Source organism: Centruroides vittatus, unplaced genomic scaffold (assembly GCF_030686945.1).
Source record: "Centruroides vittatus isolate TY-2023 unplaced genomic scaffold, ASM3068694v2 contig_900, whole genome shotgun sequence".
NCBI lineage: Eukaryota > Metazoa > Arthropoda > Arachnida > Scorpiones > Buthidae > Centruroides > Centruroides vittatus.
The window spans coordinates 1130371-1151852 of NW_027122591.1; the positions used below are offsets into that span (position 1 = coordinate 1130371).

The 21482-nt window shown below is 30.1% G+C and overlaps 1 protein-coding gene across 1 annotated transcript in view; it reads left to right on the forward strand.

Moving 5' to 3' along the window:
* Positions 1-20534, forward strand: part of LOC136984048 (pleckstrin homology domain-containing family F member 2-like) — a 34223-nt gene extending 13689 nt beyond the window's left edge. The window contains exons 2-9 of the mRNA XM_067280970.1: positions 1503-1567; positions 3006-3143; positions 8361-8424; positions 11720-11845; positions 11976-12082; positions 12756-12915; positions 13000-13139; positions 20082-20534. Of these exons, the coding sequence (XP_067137071.1) occupies positions 1503-1567; positions 3006-3143; positions 8361-8424; positions 11720-11845; positions 11976-12082; positions 12756-12915; positions 13000-13139; positions 20082-20216 (935 nt within the window). The 3' untranslated portion in view covers positions 20217-20534. The remainder of the gene's footprint in view (positions 1-1502; positions 1568-3005; positions 3144-8360; positions 8425-11719; positions 11846-11975; positions 12083-12755; positions 12916-12999; positions 13140-20081) is intronic.
* The last annotated feature ends 948 nt before the right edge of the window (positions 20535-21482 follow it).

Sequence of the window (21482 nt, forward strand, 5' to 3'; positions counted from 1 at the left end):
AAATAAATTCTGACTCCATTGTTTTAAATAATTTATTTATTTTTATAGTATTCACTATTTTATGTCACTTCTTTTTCTGTTTGTTCTGTGAAGTGTTGTCCAAATATAAAAATTTTTCGCAAAAGTGTTTGTTATCCGATTTGTTCGGACAGTTCGTTAACTGATTACCCACTGTATATCAGGGATGTAACTAGAAATTTCTGAGTGTGGGTCACTGATAGCTTTCTTACACACAGTACAGGTAGATAGATTATGTAAAAACATTAGTTCCAAGATCACTAGCAGCATATTATTGTGCAAGAAGCTGCCACGTCAGAAAGGCTTACATGTCCTATGCAAATCAGTAATGTACATGACAATGCTGAATAAAAACAAATAAATAAATGGTAGAACAAGAACAGGTATTAAATTTTATTCTTTATTTTATGGCTGTTTATGTAGCCTAGTATTTGAGTCTGATGTGCTTGTTTTCTGTTTCACCCAGTAATCAACTGCTTTGTGAATTTTTTTATGTTTACTTTTAAACTTGTATGAGGAAAGCAATGGGGGTTGACAGGAGTGAGGGGTGGGAAATGCTATCCCTTGCCACCCCATGTGGCTGCATCCCTGATATACATATATATATATACAGTAGAGCATCGATTATCGACCCCCGATTAACCGACCACATTCTAGTCGGCAAATTCAAATATCCACTAGCGATGTGGCGCTACAATATTTGGTTGTCTTGGTTACTTTAATATTATTTTTGTTAAATTTTTGCGTGTTTTAGCTGGCAGCACTGGCTCGATCATGAAAGGGAGGCTAGAATTTAAACCAGGCCTAATACACTACACTAATAATGTATTTTTTCATACTTTTCGGTTATCTGACTTTTCAGTTATCTGACCAACCTCAGTCCCCAATTAAGTTGGATAATCGATGCTCTACTGTATATTAATTTTGTTCATGTTCCATTTTATCTTCCATCAAAATGAAAAAGAAATTAACAAATTGTAGATTATTACCATATTAAAAGTTCTCTAAAATAGAAAATGTGCTACACATATTAACATAAATGTGTTTACCAAATACAATATAAAAAAAATTAAAAAAAACATGCAAATTTTTTGTTGAATTTGTTTTATATATGTAATTTGAACTTTTCACTAATATGAACCACTCCATATAGCAATTAATTCAGATTAGCCAGAGTTTATTGCTGTATATAAAATTTATATATTAATTAATTAAAAATAATTTGATTAGCACATTTTCCAGTTTAAATGTCTTTAATTACAGACATTTACGGATTTAAAATATAGAAAGTATTTTGTTAATTTAAAATTTTCTGGTGTTAAAGCAATTATTCATGTTATAAGAATGTAAAATGTTTGGATGAATTTTTGTAACATTTTTTATATTATACAAATACAAATAAATGATGATGACTTCAAAATTTTTACAATAAAATTTCAAAAAATTTTATTATGATGTAAAGTTTTATAAATATTTTTTTCCAGTTAATAGTGAAGCCAATGCTCAACGAATTGCAATAGTTGAAAGTTGTTTTGGAAGTTCTGGACAAGTAAGATATTTATTTTAATTTTTACATTGAAATTTTTTATAATTCATATAGTTTTATTAATGTAATATAAATGGATAATAATATAAATTATATTTATAATATGCAAGTTCTATTTTATTTAAATTAGTGGTGTTTTGATTGTTTATTTATGTGTTAATACAGTAAAATTCATTTATTGTAATCATTTTGGGACTTGCCTATATTGATAACAGTAACTGAATGATAAAATTATGCATAGCAAGTAAATAAGACTACAGTTAATGGAAATTTTGGTTTTATTGATTCTGACATTAAAACAACTAAAAATATGTATAATTTAAAGATGATCTGCAAATAGTGAAAAAATGCTTTTCATACAGTTGTTGGTTTTAAAATATTCAAATTATTTTAATAATTACAAAATAATGTTCTGGGTCAAATACATTTTCTAATAATTCAGTGGATTATGTATGTCCAAAAAAATTGTGAAAAAAATTAGAAGCAGCAAGATAAATTCACAACGTTGAGTTTTTTAATCTGGATGCCTTTCTCACTCATCAGTTCCTTACAGGACTTCATATCATCAGGTCTGTGCCATAAAGTATTATGTTGCTTTTCTTCTAACTGATAAGTCAGTGAAGTTACAGAAACAACAAAAATTTTCAATGGAAACTTCTTATGAAGGGAAGTTGCCATTGAAAAATTCAGGTTAGTAAAATGTAAATATTGAATTTTTTTATACAGTCTCAAATTTTCTGATTTTTCTGTAAAATTGCTTAAAATTGGACATATGACCATCTGTCAGACACCTGACAACATATGACAGACATGGAAAAGTTTAAATAATGATTTCTTATAAAGTACTGCTCATTGGCACAAGTTACTATGCATTATTGGAAGGGTGTATAACAACATATTAAAATTTCAACAAAATTCAGGATGTTAACGCTTGGATGAAGACATCCAAGCATTGACATCCTGAATTTTAGATGTCTCCATTCAAGTTTTGATTTACATTTTAACTAATCCAATTACATCTATTTTAGCTGTGCTATATATGTGAACTGTGCAAGCACAACAGAATGTACAAATTACATGTAGAATGTAAAAGTTGATAAGAATAAGGAACAGAAAATTCAAAGCAGACTAAAGGTTAAAATTCATTAAAAAAAAAACTAGAAATTATATATAAATGTCAATTTACTTACAATTTGGCATTTATATGTAAAATTTTATCATAAAGTATTAGAAATTTAAGAAATATAATTTATTACATAATGCAATCTTAAACATAACTTATATTTAGCTTTTTGATCTGAGTTTAGTTTGATAAAAATTTCAATAAAATGCAATAGCTTATTATTTGTATTAAAAGAATAAGATTATTTAATTCTAATAATTAAGAAAATATAGTTATTTAAAAAGTATTAATTATAAAAAATTTTTAAATTTTATGAAGCCATTAGCAATACCTGGAAGAGTATTAATTGGTGATGGTGTTTTAACAAAAATGTGTAGGAAGAAACCAAAACCAAGACAGTTTTTTTTGTTCAATGACATATTAGTTTATGGCAATATTATTATTGCAAAGAAAAAAGTAAGTTTTCATTATCAGTTGCTTTTTAGAAAAGTATTAAGGAAAATTTTTAAAATTAATGTTTAGTTGTTTTTTTGAATGTTTAGTGTAACCTAAATTTTTATTTACATCAATAATAAAAAATGTTTAAAAAATGTGAAACTCTTAAACATTAAATGAATATCAATTCTAAATGTTACATATTATATTAAATTATTTCAATCATGACAATGGATGACTTGATAATTATAACATTTATTTTCTTATATGTGTTGTTCATTTATTACCAGAATTAAACCTATTTTCTATACTATGGCAACTCAAAAATTTCAAAAATAATTTACTCAGAGACCTGCTACTTTATTAATTTATTGTTCTATGACATACTTCAGCTCTTGTTCTCATCTGATTAAAAAGTTCATAAAGTTACATATAGCAATAATTTTTGTGCAGGTTTGTTAAATTTTTTCAAATATATTTACTGAATATATTTGTCTTTGTATTTCATATAGTGAAACATAAAATGTTTCACTATATGAAATAGGTAATAATGTTAATTGTTGACATTTTGCCAACAGTAACTTTAGTAGCATATTTTTTTTCTTTTTTATAGTGATTGTTGAGTGACCTTAGGCTATTCTATACAATTGTTACTGGCCATCTTTATAAGTTGAAAGTTGCTATGAAATAATTGCTTACTCATAGTAATATTAATCCTTTGTCTACACTTTCTTCTAAAAAAAAATTTTAATGAAGTTATTGACACACTGAACTTGAAAACATTCCTTTAGATATTACTAAAATTAACATTAATCATTCTTTGAATTACGGATTTGTTACTTAATTATAAATTTAAGTAACAATTGAATAATTATAATTAAATATATATATATATATCAACCTATTAACAGATAGTAATATATAGGATCTTTCAACAAGAGGTGTCATTTTAAATCAACAGAAAAATGCAATATTTTCGTGAAAAGTGGCGATATTTTTATTTTAATCCAAAGTACACACACTGAGGTTAGTAATGGAACACAATATCTGCGAAATGTTCGCCTCGGCTCTTCTTACAAACGGTCATTCTTTTGATGAAATTTTTCATCACGTTTTTGCATAATAGCGGCTGTATTTTGCCAATAGCAGCTGTAATTTGAGTGCTTTAATCGTTGCTGGAGCATTGGCGTAGTCTTTATCTTTAATATAGCCCCAAAGAAAAAAGTCTAATGATGTTAAATTGCATGATCTCGGCAGCGAATTGAAGTCTCCATTTCAAGAAATCACACATCCAGGAAATTTTTTATTCAATAGAGCCATTGTTTCACAAGCTGTGTGGCAGGTGGCGCTGTCCTGCTGAAAATAAACATTGTCCGCATCCATAGCATCAATTTTAGGCCAAAAAAAGTCAGTCAGCATCGTTCGGTAACACAATCCATTCACTGTAATGGTCGAACCAGCAGCATTTTCGAAAAAGTATGGCCCAATTACACTGCCAGCCCAAAAACTGCACCAAACTGTCACTCGTTGTGGTTGGAGAGGTTGTTTGACTATTTCCCTTGGGTTTTTGGAGCCTCAGATGCGACAGTTTTGCTTGTTTATGTACCCAGACAGATGAAAATGAGCCTCATCACTCAGAATAATTTTGTTTAAAAAATTATGATCTTGTTCATGCATTTCCAGCACCCAATCAGCGAATGTACGGCATTGTGCGTGATCTACTGGCTTCAATTCTTGTGTCAACTGCAACTTATAAGCATGTAGGCCAAGATCTTTATGCAAAATGCGGTGCAAACTGGCTTGTGATATCCCCAATTCCTGTGATCGTCTCAAAATGGACAAACCTCGGTTTTCAGCCACACTCTCAGCTACAGCAGCAATATTTGCAGCTGACCTTGCTGGACGAGCACGAGTTAGTGTCTTCACATCACTTACTTGTCCAAGACGTTCAAATTTATTGATTAAATTCACTATAGCTGTGCGAGAAGGCACTTGATGAAGACCAAAGCAGTATGAACTTTATGAACTGTCTCCGCAATATTTTCACCATTTTTGTAGTGAATTTTCACTATTTCAATGCATTGTGCGAGCGTATATCGATCCATAACTGAAAACCTCCTAGTTTTTACTTGCCAAATGTCACCACAATGACACCTATTGTTGAAAGACCCGTTATAACAGCTTTAATGTTTAAAGAATGCTTAAATTTATTTATTATTTGTTTTCAGACATTTAAATTTAAAGAATTAATATAAATTACTTAATTATTAAAATTATTTGTAAAATTTACAAATGAGATATCATTTTCTAGAAGGAAATAGTTATGTAATGTTTTAAACATTCTCAAATTTAATTTTTATATTAAGAACACTAAATATATATGCAGTAAGTGTCGTTTATTTGAAAGCCGATCAACCGAAATGTTGGTTAACCGAAAGCTTTCCAGTCGGACTGTGTCGTGCTGAATCAAACATTTTTGATACTAGATTAACTTCTAAAGTATAATTTTTTTGTTTTTATATTTTTTTATATATTTATTTTGTTTATACAAAATAAAGAAATAATTTTTAACAATACAATAGCCACAATTATTATTATAAAAATTTTCATTAGGCTTAAAATCGATGAAAATTCAATGCAAAATGACTTGCAGCAGAGAAAAATTTCAACATGGGATAGGTTAATATATTTTTTGTACATAATTGGTTATTCGAACAACCTCAGTACCCAATTGATTCAGATAAATGGTGCTCTACTGTATTTTATTTCTAAATTTATCTTGTTACAATTCTATTTTTACTTATTATTACAGGATAACTTTAGAAATAAATTATAGTTAAATATGAGAGGAGTCCACACTAACATTTATAAATAAAGAAAATATTTAATATATTCCACAAAAATTACATACTTTTGTTTATTTTTCAACATAATTACCCTATATTTGCCCATAATTCTGGTCTATACTCTACATGTCAAATCAAACCAAACTGTGGTTGGCACAGTGGAATTGGGAGGTCCTGCAATATTCTCCTTATAGTCCAAATTTAGCCCCCCATTGGATTTTCATTTATTCAGGCCTTTAAAGAAATTTTTGGCATGGAAACACGTTGCAGATCAGGAGGAATTGGAAGACCCTGTTCTGGACTACTTCAAGCAACTTGACAAGCAACAGTACTGTGAATGGATATTCAAACTGGTATCATGCTGGGATAAATGTCTCAACGTTTATTGCAATTATGTCAAGAAATAAGCAAAATTATGTAGTTTTTGTGGAATGTATTAAATACTTTCTTTATATATAAATGTTAGTGTAATTTTGGCCTGTACCTTTAATGTTGGACTCTCCACATATATATTGCATGTGTATGTAAATATAAACACTAAGTTATTAAATATTTGAAGAGTGGGTGTAAAAGATGGTAAATATCATTTCTATTAGTACATTATAATGTGTGATAACAACTAAACAGCAATGTACACTCATTGCCATAAAAATTAGCACACCAAGATGGAGTTGTCAGAATTGAAGAAATTGTAACAGTGATATAAGTGATTACAAAATGAAAGCAAGAGGATTATTTATTACAGGAAAAACTACAAATGAAAGGAAGTTCTAGTACCCTGTTGGGCCACCTCTAGTGTGAATACACAATGTGTTACAGATAGGCATGGAGGCACACAGGTGCTGTATAATGTCCTGCAGCATCTCAGTCCACAGTTGCTGTAAGCAGTCCTCTAGTTCAGTCAAACTCCTAGGCTGTCCAACTTGGCATTCCAGGTGATCCCAAACATGTTCTATTGGTGATAGATCAGGGGACCAGGCAGGCTAGGAGGTGTTGCAATGTGGTGGAGGCAGTTCTGTGACATCCTTGCTATGTGTGATCAAGCATTGTTCTGTTGGAAAATGGCTCTTGGGACCCTGCCATGAGAGGCAACACATGTGGCTGCAGGATGTCACTAAGATACTGCTTAAGATACTGGGCTGTCATGATCCCTTGGATCACTGCTGTTTTATGTGATAGTACCCCAGATTATCACACCAAATGCAGGGAGGTGTGCTACTCCAAAGCATAAGCAGGATTGAGGAATTCACTACAGGGCCTTCAGACATAAACATGACCATTGTCAGTGCCCAAACTGAATTTGTTGCTGTAGATGACCTGGTTTCATTCTGTTGCAGTCCAATCTGTTTGGAGCAACAGCACTCTAAACAGAGGAAATGGTGGGTCACTGTCAATAGCAGCACACATAATAGCCACTGCAATACCAAATGTTCCTCATCCAGATGCCTCAAAATGGATGGACAGACAAGTGGTATTGTCTGTCCAAACCATTTTGAGGCACCTTGGTCTGTAATTATGGCACCACCTGTCTAGATAGCAGACAATATGATTGGTTGTGTATGCGCTTGTTGGAGGACCAGGCAGTCCTCTCAGCTAGTGGTCTGCCAAGGGTGTCCTGAGTCTGGGTGCCATGTGTGCAAGCTCTTTCTTGGCTACTGGCCCCATCACCTCACAGTGTTCTCAGAACAACCTAGGTGTTGGGCTATTTGGCAAGATGACCATCTGGCTTCTCTCAACCCAATAAACCTTGCCCTCTCAAATTTAGTAAGTTGCTCCTATAGACTTTGATTGCAGTGTAACAGCATCTCTAGTGATACAGTGTCCCTCTGCAACAGGTAAACTACAGACAGGATGCTGTTGCAGGCTTTTTTTAAAGATCAAGAGGGGTGCACTCCATCTGCTGGAATTATGCGATGAGCCAAGCACATCTAATCATTACCATATCTGCTTGAGACTTATCTGCATGCTAAGTTCCACAGCAGTATGACACTCCTCCTTGGTGTGCTAATTTTTATGGTGATGAGGGTATTTCAAATTAAATAGTTTATGTAATTTTCAATTATAACATGCACTTTATTTTGATTAAAGAAAACAAAGCAAAAAACTTCATAAGACATTTAATTTTTTTATTTTCTCTGAATTTTCATTAATTATTTTTACACCTGAACTTTTTTTGTTAATTATCAGAATGCATTACATATGTAACAGTTTGATATAAATGTTCAAAAATAAATAAATATTTATTTACTTTTGCATTTACATCTATACTTTAAAATTGTGTAACATGAATAAAATTGTGGATATATTTCTTTTAAATGCTAGAAGATAAATCTGCTATTTATGTATATATAAATATATACATTATTTAATAAAATATTATGATATATTTCAGTATAACAAACAACACATCATACCTCTTGAAGAAGTAAAATTGGAAAATTTAGATGATGATGGAGGTATGTATTTTATTCTCTATATTTATTCTCTATATAATTCATTAAGAAAAAATGTTTAGATTTTCAAAAATTTTTTATGATTGAAGAATATTTTGTTTTATAAAATCATACACTGGCGTGCAAAACTTAAGCAACGATTGGTTTTTTTTTGCTGTAACTTCAAAAGAAGTCACCTGGAGACATGAAATTCAGAATACAGAGACAGTATTTTGTACTTAAAGGATGAAGAAAGCATACTAGTGCAAAAATGAATAGAATGCATACTGTATGGAATCAAACAGAAAAGGCTTTATTGAAAGAGTTGCATTGGTACACGAAAGAGTTGCACGCCCTCATGTCACCTGTGATGTCTTCTTTCTGACATTTGTATATGAATCCCCTTCCTACTGAATCGGGTGTTCATTGTACTGCTTGCAACAAGCTCTTTTCTACAATTTCATAGCTGTCTGCTTAAAAATTACATCATTGCTTAAGTTTTGCACACCAGTGTATTTCTAGTATAGGAAATATCAAAAATAAAGACTCTAACATATTTATAAAAAAAACTGTTCAACAAATTCATTCTTATAAATAAAATTTGATTATCCTTACTTTTTTCCATTTATGTAAATCTCAATGTGAATAAATTGTTGCTTATCTAATAGTTCTAAGTTTTTTTATACGTTCACCCTTATTTAATCTTTTCTTTATCTACACCAAATTTTATAACTTGAGTAATCATTCAGAGTCTAACAGATTTGGTAATTTTATTTTATTAAAAGCATGAAAATAACTTGAAACAATATTATTATTCAACTATAAAAATGTTTTCTAAACAATTTTTGTACAAAAAGTAATAAATGAAATTATTTACAAATTCAAATTTATTTGCATTGTTGACAAGACTATGTCTTGTTTATAAAACTGTACTGCTAGTTGGCTTACCAGCTTAGAGATATGAAGGAGTACAGTACATGTCAGGAGTTGCAATTTGGCACAGAGTATTAAGTGCCCAAATCATGCGCGCATAAAAAAAACCAGACTTGTAGGTACTTGGGACCAAGAACCAAGTCAAAATAAAATAAAAAATGGCGACATTCTCTACAAATAGGCAGTAGTGTGAGATTTGTGCATGCATTACTTGTTGGAAAGTTGGAAATGTGAACGTTGTGAAATCGAATTTCGACAAATGCCTGCATTGGGAAGTTCGAAAAGCGAATGTTGCTAAATCGAATTTTGACAAACGAATCTTTGAAAACACTTATTTACCTGTCTCGTGTTATTCCCGACATATCTCTAATCGCCATGTGCTGACCTTGACCAGTTGACCAGAGATATTTCATTTCATTAGAACATTTTTGAAAGTAGATGGTGCTAGTTGTTATAATTTTATATTAAAACTAACTTCCGAAATATAATTTGTTTTATTTATATATATATATATATTATATAAATCTCAATGTGAATATATTGTTTGTGCAAAATAAAAAATAATTTTGGACAATACAATAGCCAGGATTATTTTTTCAATGGGAAATGGGAAATTTTTGTTAGGCATCGACAAAAATTCAACCCGGGGTGACATACAACAGAGAGAAATTTCAAAATTAGATAGGTTAATTTCACCGAAAATGCATTGTGGATGATGTCATGGTCATGACTGAGGCCATTGAAGTTTGAACAATCGTGCTCAAAACCAGCGATACTAAAGAAGATTGGAGAATGAGAACAGGACCTGCCTTGAGCGTCAAAGTGATCCTGTTTAGTAGTGGGTCTCTGAGACATAGTCTTGTCCTAAATACAGCTTTGCCATTTTACTTGTATTATTTTTAAACCAATTTAAAAGAATTAGAACAGATTAACAATATGAAAAGCTTTGTTTCACTCTGTGTACAAGTGAAAATGATGAATAATGTTGAGGATTTGGAAGACATTTAGTTTTTATGATCATGTAAATGGAAATACAACAAAAGTGCATTCTTTATCTAGAAACCTTTCTTGATTGTCTAATTCTAGATGGGAGAATATATACCCATATTCATCGATGTCTTAGAGAACAAGGATCATTTTCTGTGATACAAACATGTAGAACACTACAAAACAATGACAATATTCTAAATCAAGTAATAATTGAACCTTGTATTAGTTCAAGAACTTTTGTTTGTAAATAAGCTTTCTCAAACAACTGTCATGTTCATTTTTAATGAAAATCATCTTTATTTCTACTGTTTTTAATGTGCCCATGCTCTGACATTTGATGTTTTCTCTCTTGGATTAGAGTACTGCCAGTGAATCTTGCAGAAATTTGTGGAAAACCTTGTTCTTGTCATATGTTCTATTCATGATAAATCAATGTTTATAAGGAAAAGGATTTTCAGTTTTCTTAACCTGCACAATTGGGCTGAGAACAATCCAAGTGTTGTTTTGCTGTCTTGACACCAACACTAGTTTTTGTTTAATTATTGTTCAGGAATCATTGGATACGTTTTGCCAAATATTTTTAACAGAATCACATTGAGTCTTCTTGGTAAACTTGATAGAAAACTTTTTTCTCGAATTGTTAAAGGCATTCCCTTAGCATTGAGAACAACCATGTGGTTCTTGCGTGATGGAAGACTCTCTTATTTTAATATTATAGCAAGACAGTACCTTGATCAGAAATTTTCTGAGAGATGGATAAGATGGAATGAACCAGTCAGTTGGGCCAGCTATCCCTGATTTTTATTTTTGGGATTATTTGAAATTTCTTATCTACTCTAAACCAACTGTAACTTTGGTAGAGCTACAAGAGTGGGTTGAGAATGTATTAAATGCTATTAGAAATCAGCCTGAAAATTTAGAGTGAATGAGGCAGTTATTGTTATGGCATCTCATTTAGATTAAAATATCCATACACTTTTATTAACAATAGTTACAGTTTACTCTGTATAAACACTTCATATTTTTTATACAAAGAATTCTAATTATGAGAGTATATTATTACATTCTACCAATTTATTTGTGATATTCCATTCACATTATACAAATAAAATTACACATTCATATAAAATGCATAACAATATATTGTATTATATAAATATTTTTTAAATATTGTGCACATTTTCTTGCTCTGGAATGTGCTTATACTTAGTTACAAACAAAATGTATTCCTTCATGTTCATCAATGATTTTACATTATTAACTATTTTTAATGACTATTATTAAAACAGAGTTTATGTTGAGTGCATATTTTAATTTATTATAGTAAATATAAGATTAATTTCGTTTGTAAACATGGTTAATAAACAAACACTTAACCCAGTTTTATATTATTTAGCCTTGAAAAATGGATGGCTGATTAAGACTCCAACAAAATCATTTGCAGTTTATGCAGTTACAGCTACAGAAAAATCTGAATGGATGGCTCATATTAATAAATGTGTTGAAAATCTTCTCGAAATAAGTAAAAAAATATTTATATTTCTTAAAATAAAAATTAATAAATAAATAATTTTAATAAATTTTCTTATATCTGTCAAATTTAATTCTTTTCACTGCACTTTTTCCCTAAAATTTAAAATTATTGATTTTAGCTGGTAAGAAGCCTACCACTGAACATGCAGCTGTATGGGTTCCTGATGTTGAAGCATCAATATGTATGCATTGCAGACGAACACAGTTTACATTTATTAACAGGAGGGTAAGAAAATAGTTTTTATTAAATTTTATTTTTTATGAAAAATAATCAAATTATATCGGTATTTTAATTTTTACCATTTCCTTCTATAATTACATAGTTAAAAATATACAGGAGAAATATTTTTATCAAAAATATTGATATCAAGATTTCAAATGATTTGTATATTATAAAATTCTTTATGTATGATTCTATTAGTTCTTATGATTTATACCTTTATTTATTCATCAATAACTATATCTAATGAGCAATTATTTATTGTGACATCGTCACAATTCCAGGCTGCAATTTTTAATCATATTTTTAATACGTTTTTAATTTAAAATATGTGTACTCCACTTCAAGTTAGTAGTGTCTTGCCCCTGTACATCATACTTTTTCTGACAACAACAGTGTCATGTCAGTCATCTATTTATCTCTGTTGAAAAATATTTGAATTGATCGTGTGACTTTCAGTTTGGACCAGAAATTTGTATATAGTTAATTGGGGTCTCTTGCCCTAATCTTTCCATATCTGGTTTCTGCTTTCATCTATCTAACTCCTATTACTTTTCAAATGAATGAATTTTCAATGGAAGTGAATTGATAATTAAAAATAACTATTATTATATACTTTTTAAAATTTTCGTATTATTTAAAATTTTTTAAATTTAAAACAAATCTTTTATTTTTATAGCATCATTGTCGTAAATGTGGTGCTGTAGTTTGTGGTCCTTGCTCCAGTAAAAAATTTCTTCTTCCATCCCAATCTACAAAATCTCTTCGTGTGTGCCTTAGTTGTTATAATATGCTGTCTAAAGCTAGATGTCCAATTTCTTCAAATGAAACAGCAAATGGTATTATAATTTAATTATAGTCTCTATTTGAAATAATGTATATTATTATTTCGACTTTAATTAATTACAATTGTTCTTTTACAGTTTCAGAAAATATGAACAAATCGGGTTCATTTGATTCATCAGGGGATGATGATTCAGATGATGACATTGATCAGATGGGAAAAAATTGTGAATTGAATTCTGTTGTTGATCAAATGCAAATTATGACATTTGAAGAAAAGGCAAGAACATTTACTATTAAAGAATATAACAAATTAAAAATTTTGTATTATGATATATGTTAAAAAAACTTTATTAAAACAATTATTTTCATAGTTTTCCACTATTCAAGTTTTTTCCATTATACAAATTTTTGCAAATCAAAAAATATCTAAAATTTTTGAAGCAAAATTTTAACTTTTTAGATCTCTAACTGCTTTATCTGAAATAAATACTTATATATTATTCAAATTTTTTAAGAATAATACCCCTCTTTAGGAATTGAATATATAATCAAAGAAAAATAGATCATTATTCCATGGAAGCATAACAATGAATTATCCTAGAAAACTTTTCTAAGATGATTCATTATTAGAATCCTAAAAATAAAACACAAACATAAAATAATAATAATAAATACACGAAATTAATTAAAAAAAAAGGAAGATGGAAAATGTTTAAAAAAACCTTTTGCATGTAACAAGTCACATTGACTATTTTGTTCTTGATTTCTTGTATAAATTCACAGTAATTAAGCAGTTCTGGATTCTCTTCAACATTCAACTTTTTAAATATTTTTGTATAGTTCAGGAAAACTAATTTTCTTATCCAAAGTATTTTTAAGTATAATATTTGTAATTTATTTACTCTAAATCTTTACTTCCAAATATCCAATAATTGTTTTTATGAGTTTAGAGTAACTTTACAAGATCAACAAAAATAGTTCAAATTATTTAAGTATATAGATTTAAATTAGTTGTGCTTCTTTTCTGTATTTTTTCAGATCAGAAATATCTTCTCTTAAAGAATTTTATCTCATTCTTATTCATCCTTACACTATGATGGTCCAAAGTATCAGATATATTGCAGAGATAAGAATACTTTATGTATGAATATTAAACATGAAAAATATGAAAGTACAGTAAGACCCCGCTTAACGCGGGGGATGCGTTCCTAGATGACAAAGCGCTAAGTGAAACAGCGTTAAGCGAGACCATTTTAACATAGAGTAAATAGGGATAGGGGAACACGCAACAAAAAAATAAGCAATTTTACTATAATTTTAAGTTATTTTTATATAAATTTTTGCATAATAATATATGTTAAATAACACAAATACATATGCTCACAGAATTGTAAAGATAATTTTTTGTGACAAAGGTCCTGGCTTTTCTGAAATTCTTTTTTCTTTGCGATGAAGTCATGTAGTTCCATTGGTCGCTTTCTTTTCTTTCCATAAGCAAGTGTTGGTAGCAGAAGATTGCATTCAAAACGCCTTGTTTTGCTTTGGCCATCCTGTCAAAATCTGGATCATTCGCTACAATTTGATCAACGATTTCAGTTATCTTTACCAAACTTTTACTAAGGAAATCTGTAGAGAAATTTTTTGGGTATTCATTTTCAAAATCTCTATTTTCCAGTTTTACATGAATTCTTTGTTCTGCCAGTTCTTGAAGTCATCGTTACTGCATACGAACAGGATATTGGGGAGTTACTGCAGGTTACCAGAAACCTGCAGTAACTCCCCAATATCCTGTTCGTCTACATCTTCTATATCAATTAAGTTGACAATTTTGTCAAACTAACGATACAACGATAGGCTCTTCTTGCTGAGAATTCTTGGATACCTCCAGCCATAACTTCTTCCACACCCCATTCATGCATTTATCAGTTAATTTTTGCCAAGTGAAGTCGATATTTCCTATGGCATCCATGATGTTATATTTTTTCCAAAATTGAACAAAACAAACATAGATTTAAGGGAAGTACAGCGCTATGACGAATTGCCACCTTTTGCTGATTGGTTCATGTTTGGGAATAATCGTATTTAATACAAATCAATGAAATACCACGTTAATTTGAATCAGCATAAATTTTGAGCAGTTTTTAGGTGTCAAGCAGACCGCGTTATATTGAATCAGCATTAAGCGGAGTCTTACTGTATTTTCATCTCTGCAAATATATCTAATGTTTTTGCTTATGTAGTATTGCATTCTAAGTGTAACCATATGTATGAGATGACTTTTTCAGGAGGAAAATGTTTTAGAGATAATTTTCTTCCTATATTTTCTTCAATAGAAAACACACATGATGATTATCATTTTAATAAAATTTACTGTTTTTATTATTGCACAATATCCAATACTTTTTAACAAATATTTTTTATCAGTTGTTTAAAAATAATTGTATTTTGTAACTAAATGTGATTTTTATAAGCAGTTTTAATGTCTGTTGTTTAATACAGTGGAAATTCACTTAACAAGCATAATTCGTTCCAGAATGTTACTTGTAAAGAGAGACACTCATTAAGCGAAACAGTTTTTTCCATATAAATTAATATAAAATATGATAATGCGTTCCATGCCAAAAAAAATACTCAAATATTTTATGTATAATGTTTATTCCAAAGAAAATTATACAATAAACATTGTTAAGGAGCATGAATCATCATCTTTTCTTCTAGTGCAGAATGAACCAACCTGAAATGCAAATTTGATTTGCAGAAAACAAAAATCGAAATACAGTAATTTCTAAAATATAATTATAGCCTTTACATAGTTCAAGAATTTGTTTGGCATGTTTATTTTATAACAGATTATGGTTGTTGATGTTTATATATATATATGTCTGAACACAAGTTTAGAAAAATGTGTGATCATAAGTGACACTAAGACGCTAGCAGAACAAATGCTAAACACATACTGATGTAGCATGCACACAATCCAGGACTTCCCCTCTCCTCATCACTCATTATGCAAAACATCGCTCATTAAGCGAGTCATTTTTTACAATTTGCTTTGCTCATTATGCAAATTACTCGTTATGAGAGGTGCTTGTTAAGTGAGGTTTCACTATAAATATTGCTAAAAGTTTTAAACTTGATATTTGATAAAATTGCATAACAGTTTACAATTATTATTTAGATACCCAAATGTACAGATAGATACCTAATATATACATATACAAGAAATGTAAAAATTACAAAAAATACTTTTACAAATATAGGTAAAAAAAGTCATAAAATTTAAATAAAACACGATAGTATATACAGTAGAGCATCAATTATCCGACTTAATTGGGGACTGGGGTTGGTCGGATAACTGAAAAGTCGGATAACTGAAAAGTATGAAAAAATACATTATTAGTATAGTGTATTAGGCCTGGTTTAAATACTAGCCTCCCTTTCATGGTCGAGCCAGTGCTGCCAGCTAAAACATACAAAAATTTAACAAAAATAATAATAAAGTAGCCAAGACATAACCAAATATTGCAGTGCCACATCACTAGCGGACATTTGAATTTGCCGACTAGAACGTCATCGGTTAACCGATAAGTTGGTTAATCAGGGGTTGGATAATTGATGTTCTACTGTATTATGAAGTGAAGAGATAACAGCAAATGAGAGTGTATTTCTTGGCATAAAGCTCTGAAGATTTGATTACTAAGATACATTTTTCATATAATTCTGTTTACTATTGTGACCGTAGGGCCGGTATCTGTTTGATACCATGTCAGGATGACACCACTGTATCCTTAGATTGATACAGAGATCGTAGATTCGCGTGAGTGGTTACGTATGTGTTAGACCCTGAATGGAGTGAACGGAGAGAATGGCAGAAGAAAAGCGCACAGATTTTTTTATAAATAAATAATACCCATTTATTTAGACATAATTTCCGTTAGGTACAGGTTATTTAGTTAGATTAATTGCTATATAAATTTACAGGTTCTCTGGATGAATATCATAAGTATACATATTTTAGATGAGAACGCAACCATAGTCAACTTTACAAGAGAATGAGAGAGAGAGCTCACAATTAGCTGTGGGTTGGATAAAATACCTTAAGATATGTAGTCAAATGTCGATGTAATAATAGATGATATCCTTATAGGTTGTAGTAGGTGTTCAGTCCAAGAATAGATGATCTTGTTGTAGATTGTGGGTAGTAACTCTGTCCAACAACAAGTAATAGTTGTTCAGGTAGGAAGTGTAACGACGACAGTTCGGCGTGAATATAGGTGATGAGGGAGCATCGGCGGCAATGGGTAAATATTTTTTCGAGCGCGCGCACACGTTTAGTAACAACTTCTACATCCTACTCATTGTACGCCCTTTTTATATGGAGAGGTGTTTTGCAGGCCCTTCCTTGATTTCGTCAGAGGAGATGATCTCCTTGGACCAATAAAGTGATGGGTGACATAGTCGTGACACAGAAATTTTACTCATCTTAACAAGGAACTCAACTCGTGGGAATCGAGTTTTAACCGATCTTATCAGAAAGTTTTATCAGTTGATTTCCCATTAAACTAACCCTTTTTGGTTTACTTCATTCTGTTTTTGTATAAAATGTAGTTAAATATTTTAATTAAAATTATATAAAAATGTTAAAGTCCACAATATAAAAATTCTGATCTTTACACTATTGTATAATTTATATCAATATTTTAACTTAAAACTAGCCTATATATCTTATGTCTAATATATATATTTAAAATTTGTTGAAAAAATTATTAAAATTAGGAATGTTCAATATCCAGCTAATAAAAAATCCAATACCTCAGCATAAGGCTGCATTGATAATGAGTTTGGTATAGGTATGAACAAAGAGAAATTTTCTTTATATCTTATTGATGTCTAATTTACAGAAAAATTTAATCTGTACTAGAAATGTCCTTTTATGTAAACATATTATAAGGAATATATGTTATTTTGCAATAATTAAATAAATTATTGAACAATAACATACAATAATAATCACAAATAAAAAGAATATATCTAATTCAAAAAGTTTGTTATAGAATGATGAAATACATTTCTCTAGTAAGTCTTTTACTGTAAAGTTTTTTCAACAACAATAAATTACAAATAAACAATGATAATTACCATTTTAAGCATTGGAATATTTTTTTGATCAAATGATGTATATGTTATTGTATATCTTCTATTCTCTAAACTCTCTTTAAATATAATTATAAAATAGTTTTATTGGAATTAAAATATAAGTCTAAACCAAACTTTTTTTCACAGCAGGCTAGATAACAGAAAATGACGAGCATGGGTCGCATAACCATTTTGTTTGATACAGTATACTGAATACACAAAAAATAAAGACAACTAATATATTTATTTACCAATACACAAACATGATGGCTGCAGCAAGCTTGTAATCTCTTTTCTTAGAAACTTCATTGCAGGTACTTACACAAAAAGTGCTCTGATATCCAAATTTGTAAAAACTCACCAAATTTTTTATTTCACTGATTTTCCTAAATATTATATTACTGTCAGATGTAAAAATCAGATTTGACCAATTTTGGCATTTTTACTTAAACTTACTATGTAGAAAAATTAAAATAAGTTATCTGTTATAGACAAAGTGATTAATACGGGCATTATGAATAATGATCAACAAAATTGGGCATTGTAATAAATTTCAATAATTTATCAAATTGACTGGTCATTATGAATACTGCTATCACCTAGTCGGGCAAAGTGATAATAATAAGTCGAGGAGTGATCATACGACATATGCTAGCCAATTGGCACTCAATTGTGCGTGCGTATTGCGTTTAGTATTGAATTTGGCGGCAGTCGCAACTGTTTGTGCTCTCGACAGATTCCTCCCGGAGGGGAGTCGCTGGCAGGCCGCCGATTGTTTAAAATCACTAGTTATTTATTCACGGTAATTCTTGAACACACGTATCAATATCTAGTAATGTTAAACAATCAGCGGCCTGCTGGCGGCTCCCCTCCGGGAGAAATCTGTCGAGAGCATAAACAGTTGCAACCACTGCCAAGATGGTGCACATAGGTAAAATTTTGCCATTTAATTAATATAGTTAATAGTACTTAGTTTTAAAAGATTGCATATTCTTTTTAAAATACTTTGAAATAATTCACAAAAAATAAATATTTCTAAATGAAATAAGTGGAAGTTTTTTTAATCAAATTTTAAATTCGGTACTAAACACGATACACACACGCAACTGAGTGCCAATTAGCTAGCGTATGTCGGATGATCATTCCTCAACTTATTATTATCCCTTTACCCGACTAGGTGATAGCAGTATTCATAATGACCGGTCAATTTGATAAGTTAATCAATATTTATTACGCTGCCCGCCTTTTTGGTCATTATTCATAATGCCTGATTAATCACTTTGTCCATAACATATCTACAATCTACGATACTTCCATATAAATACAGTGGACCTTCGTTATAGTGCTGCTCACTATACCGTGCACTCGGTTATAGCGCGGGCGATGTTCGTGACGTGATAAGCTCAAACACATTTATACAGGTCCGTGCGGCATTAGTGAGTAGCGCATTTTATTGTTACTGCATATTGAGTAATTGTGTATGTATTGAGTTCCTGCATGTATTTTGAATAGTGTTTAATTATTGTATGCATGATGAGTAAAAGAAAAGCTTACAGTGTGAAAGAAAAGCTTGACATTATTACTAAACTAAAGAGGTGAACCGCGTTACACCGCTCCGCTCAGTATGACGCGGGTGTTGTTTCCCACCCGACATGCGCATTATATCGGGGGTCCACTGTAATTATATTATATTTTAGCTCATTTGTGGCACAGTGTGGCGGCAGGCCATGGTTTGGTGATCCCTGGTCTAAATGAATAGAAATTAACCAGTGGAAATATTTCAAACATCTCATAGACTATAGTAGTATAATTATACTACTATAAAAATGTTTTTTAAAAATTTTCAATTTTTAAAAAACATTTATCCATTTATTTTGATAATTATATTGTTATTGATATTAGATAATTTTATTCTGTTTTTTATTTAAATTTAGAATTATGCAAGTAAAAAACTATAACAAGTACAGTACATAACTATTTTTAAGGGAAATTGTTATTTTAGCTTTAGTTTGATTTTTAAATTTACTTTTATTAATTTCATCATTAATAAAGTATTTTAATGATAACAATTTAAATATTTTAGCCTACCTTTTATGGAAATGATGAAAATTCAAATTCTTCTCAAGATGATGTGCCAAACCAAACTACAAATGCTCAAAATATGAATCTTACTTCTAAGGAAAACTCTACTACAATTAGCATCCCTTCTAAATGTTAATTGGTTTGTAAAATATTATTTAGTGAAAAATGGAGGATTAGAAACTCTCAGATAAGCATTTTTTCTTGTACTATACAATACCCTAGTCAAAAATTTGAAATATTATGTTACTTTAAAATAAATTTTAAGTTTACCAGATAATCATATACCATCCTAATTGGGAAACAGGTCAAATCTGATCTATAGAATCTCATAATTCAGTTCAAGATGCTGGGCAGTCACTCTTCTGAGTGATTCTCTGTTGTAATGAGTAAAATAAATATATGAAATATATTTAGCTATAGTATTATGCAGCTATTTTAACACTTAATTTAAATAATAGTAGAGAAACATTTTTTCATGTACAGTACAGTGAGTACTTTGTACTTCAAATGTTTCAAAGTTCAAATGCTAAATTCATGAGAACTTCAATCCAGAGTTGTAATGATGCTTTTGTGTTCAAACTGTGAACAGAGTGAAAAAATGCACTCACCTCACAAATGCCATTTATTGTGTGCTCAAGTCATTTCTTACTCTCACTGTGAAAGTATCTGTTGTATTATGTTCATGTCTTTTCAGCACATGTTTTACTTTATTTTTGGTATTTAATTATATATGTAACCCCTTCCTATTAACCATTGCAAGTAAGAAAAGTATGGAAACAACAAAGTGTAAGAGGAGGGCATAGTATTGACGATTGACAAGGTGAACATGCCTGTGAGGCATGAAAGTGGTACACGTGTGTCAGTTTTTTTTCACCATGTTTAAGATGCAAAGTTGACAGTGTGTGACTTGTACATGCAATTTTTATTTTGTTATATAATAATTACATATTTTATTCATTATGTAATTTTCGTATTTTAATTTATTATGTAAGACAATTGTATTGTTTCCACTTTAAATTATGTATATTTGCTGTTTAAATTTATCACCCAAATTTATCTGTTCCCAGACCCCTGTTTGGGGTCTGGGAACAGATGAACTCACTTTCCATTATTTCTGATGGAAAAAATTTTTATTTGGACTTTGAACAAATCAGTTTAATGGCCTCCTGAAACAAATTAAATTTGAAGTATGAGACACTACTGTACATCACTCCATGATTTCTGCTGACTTTTCATTAGCTTAAATTTAGTCTGTAAATAATCAGGATTTTGAATGCATTTAGCTAAAAAAACAGGCTATAGTTTGTCATATAAAGCAGCAATGTTCCTAAACAATTTTTCTTAAATTATCAAGAAAATATAAACCATTGGGAAACATTAAGGATCTTTCAGAAAGTAGAAA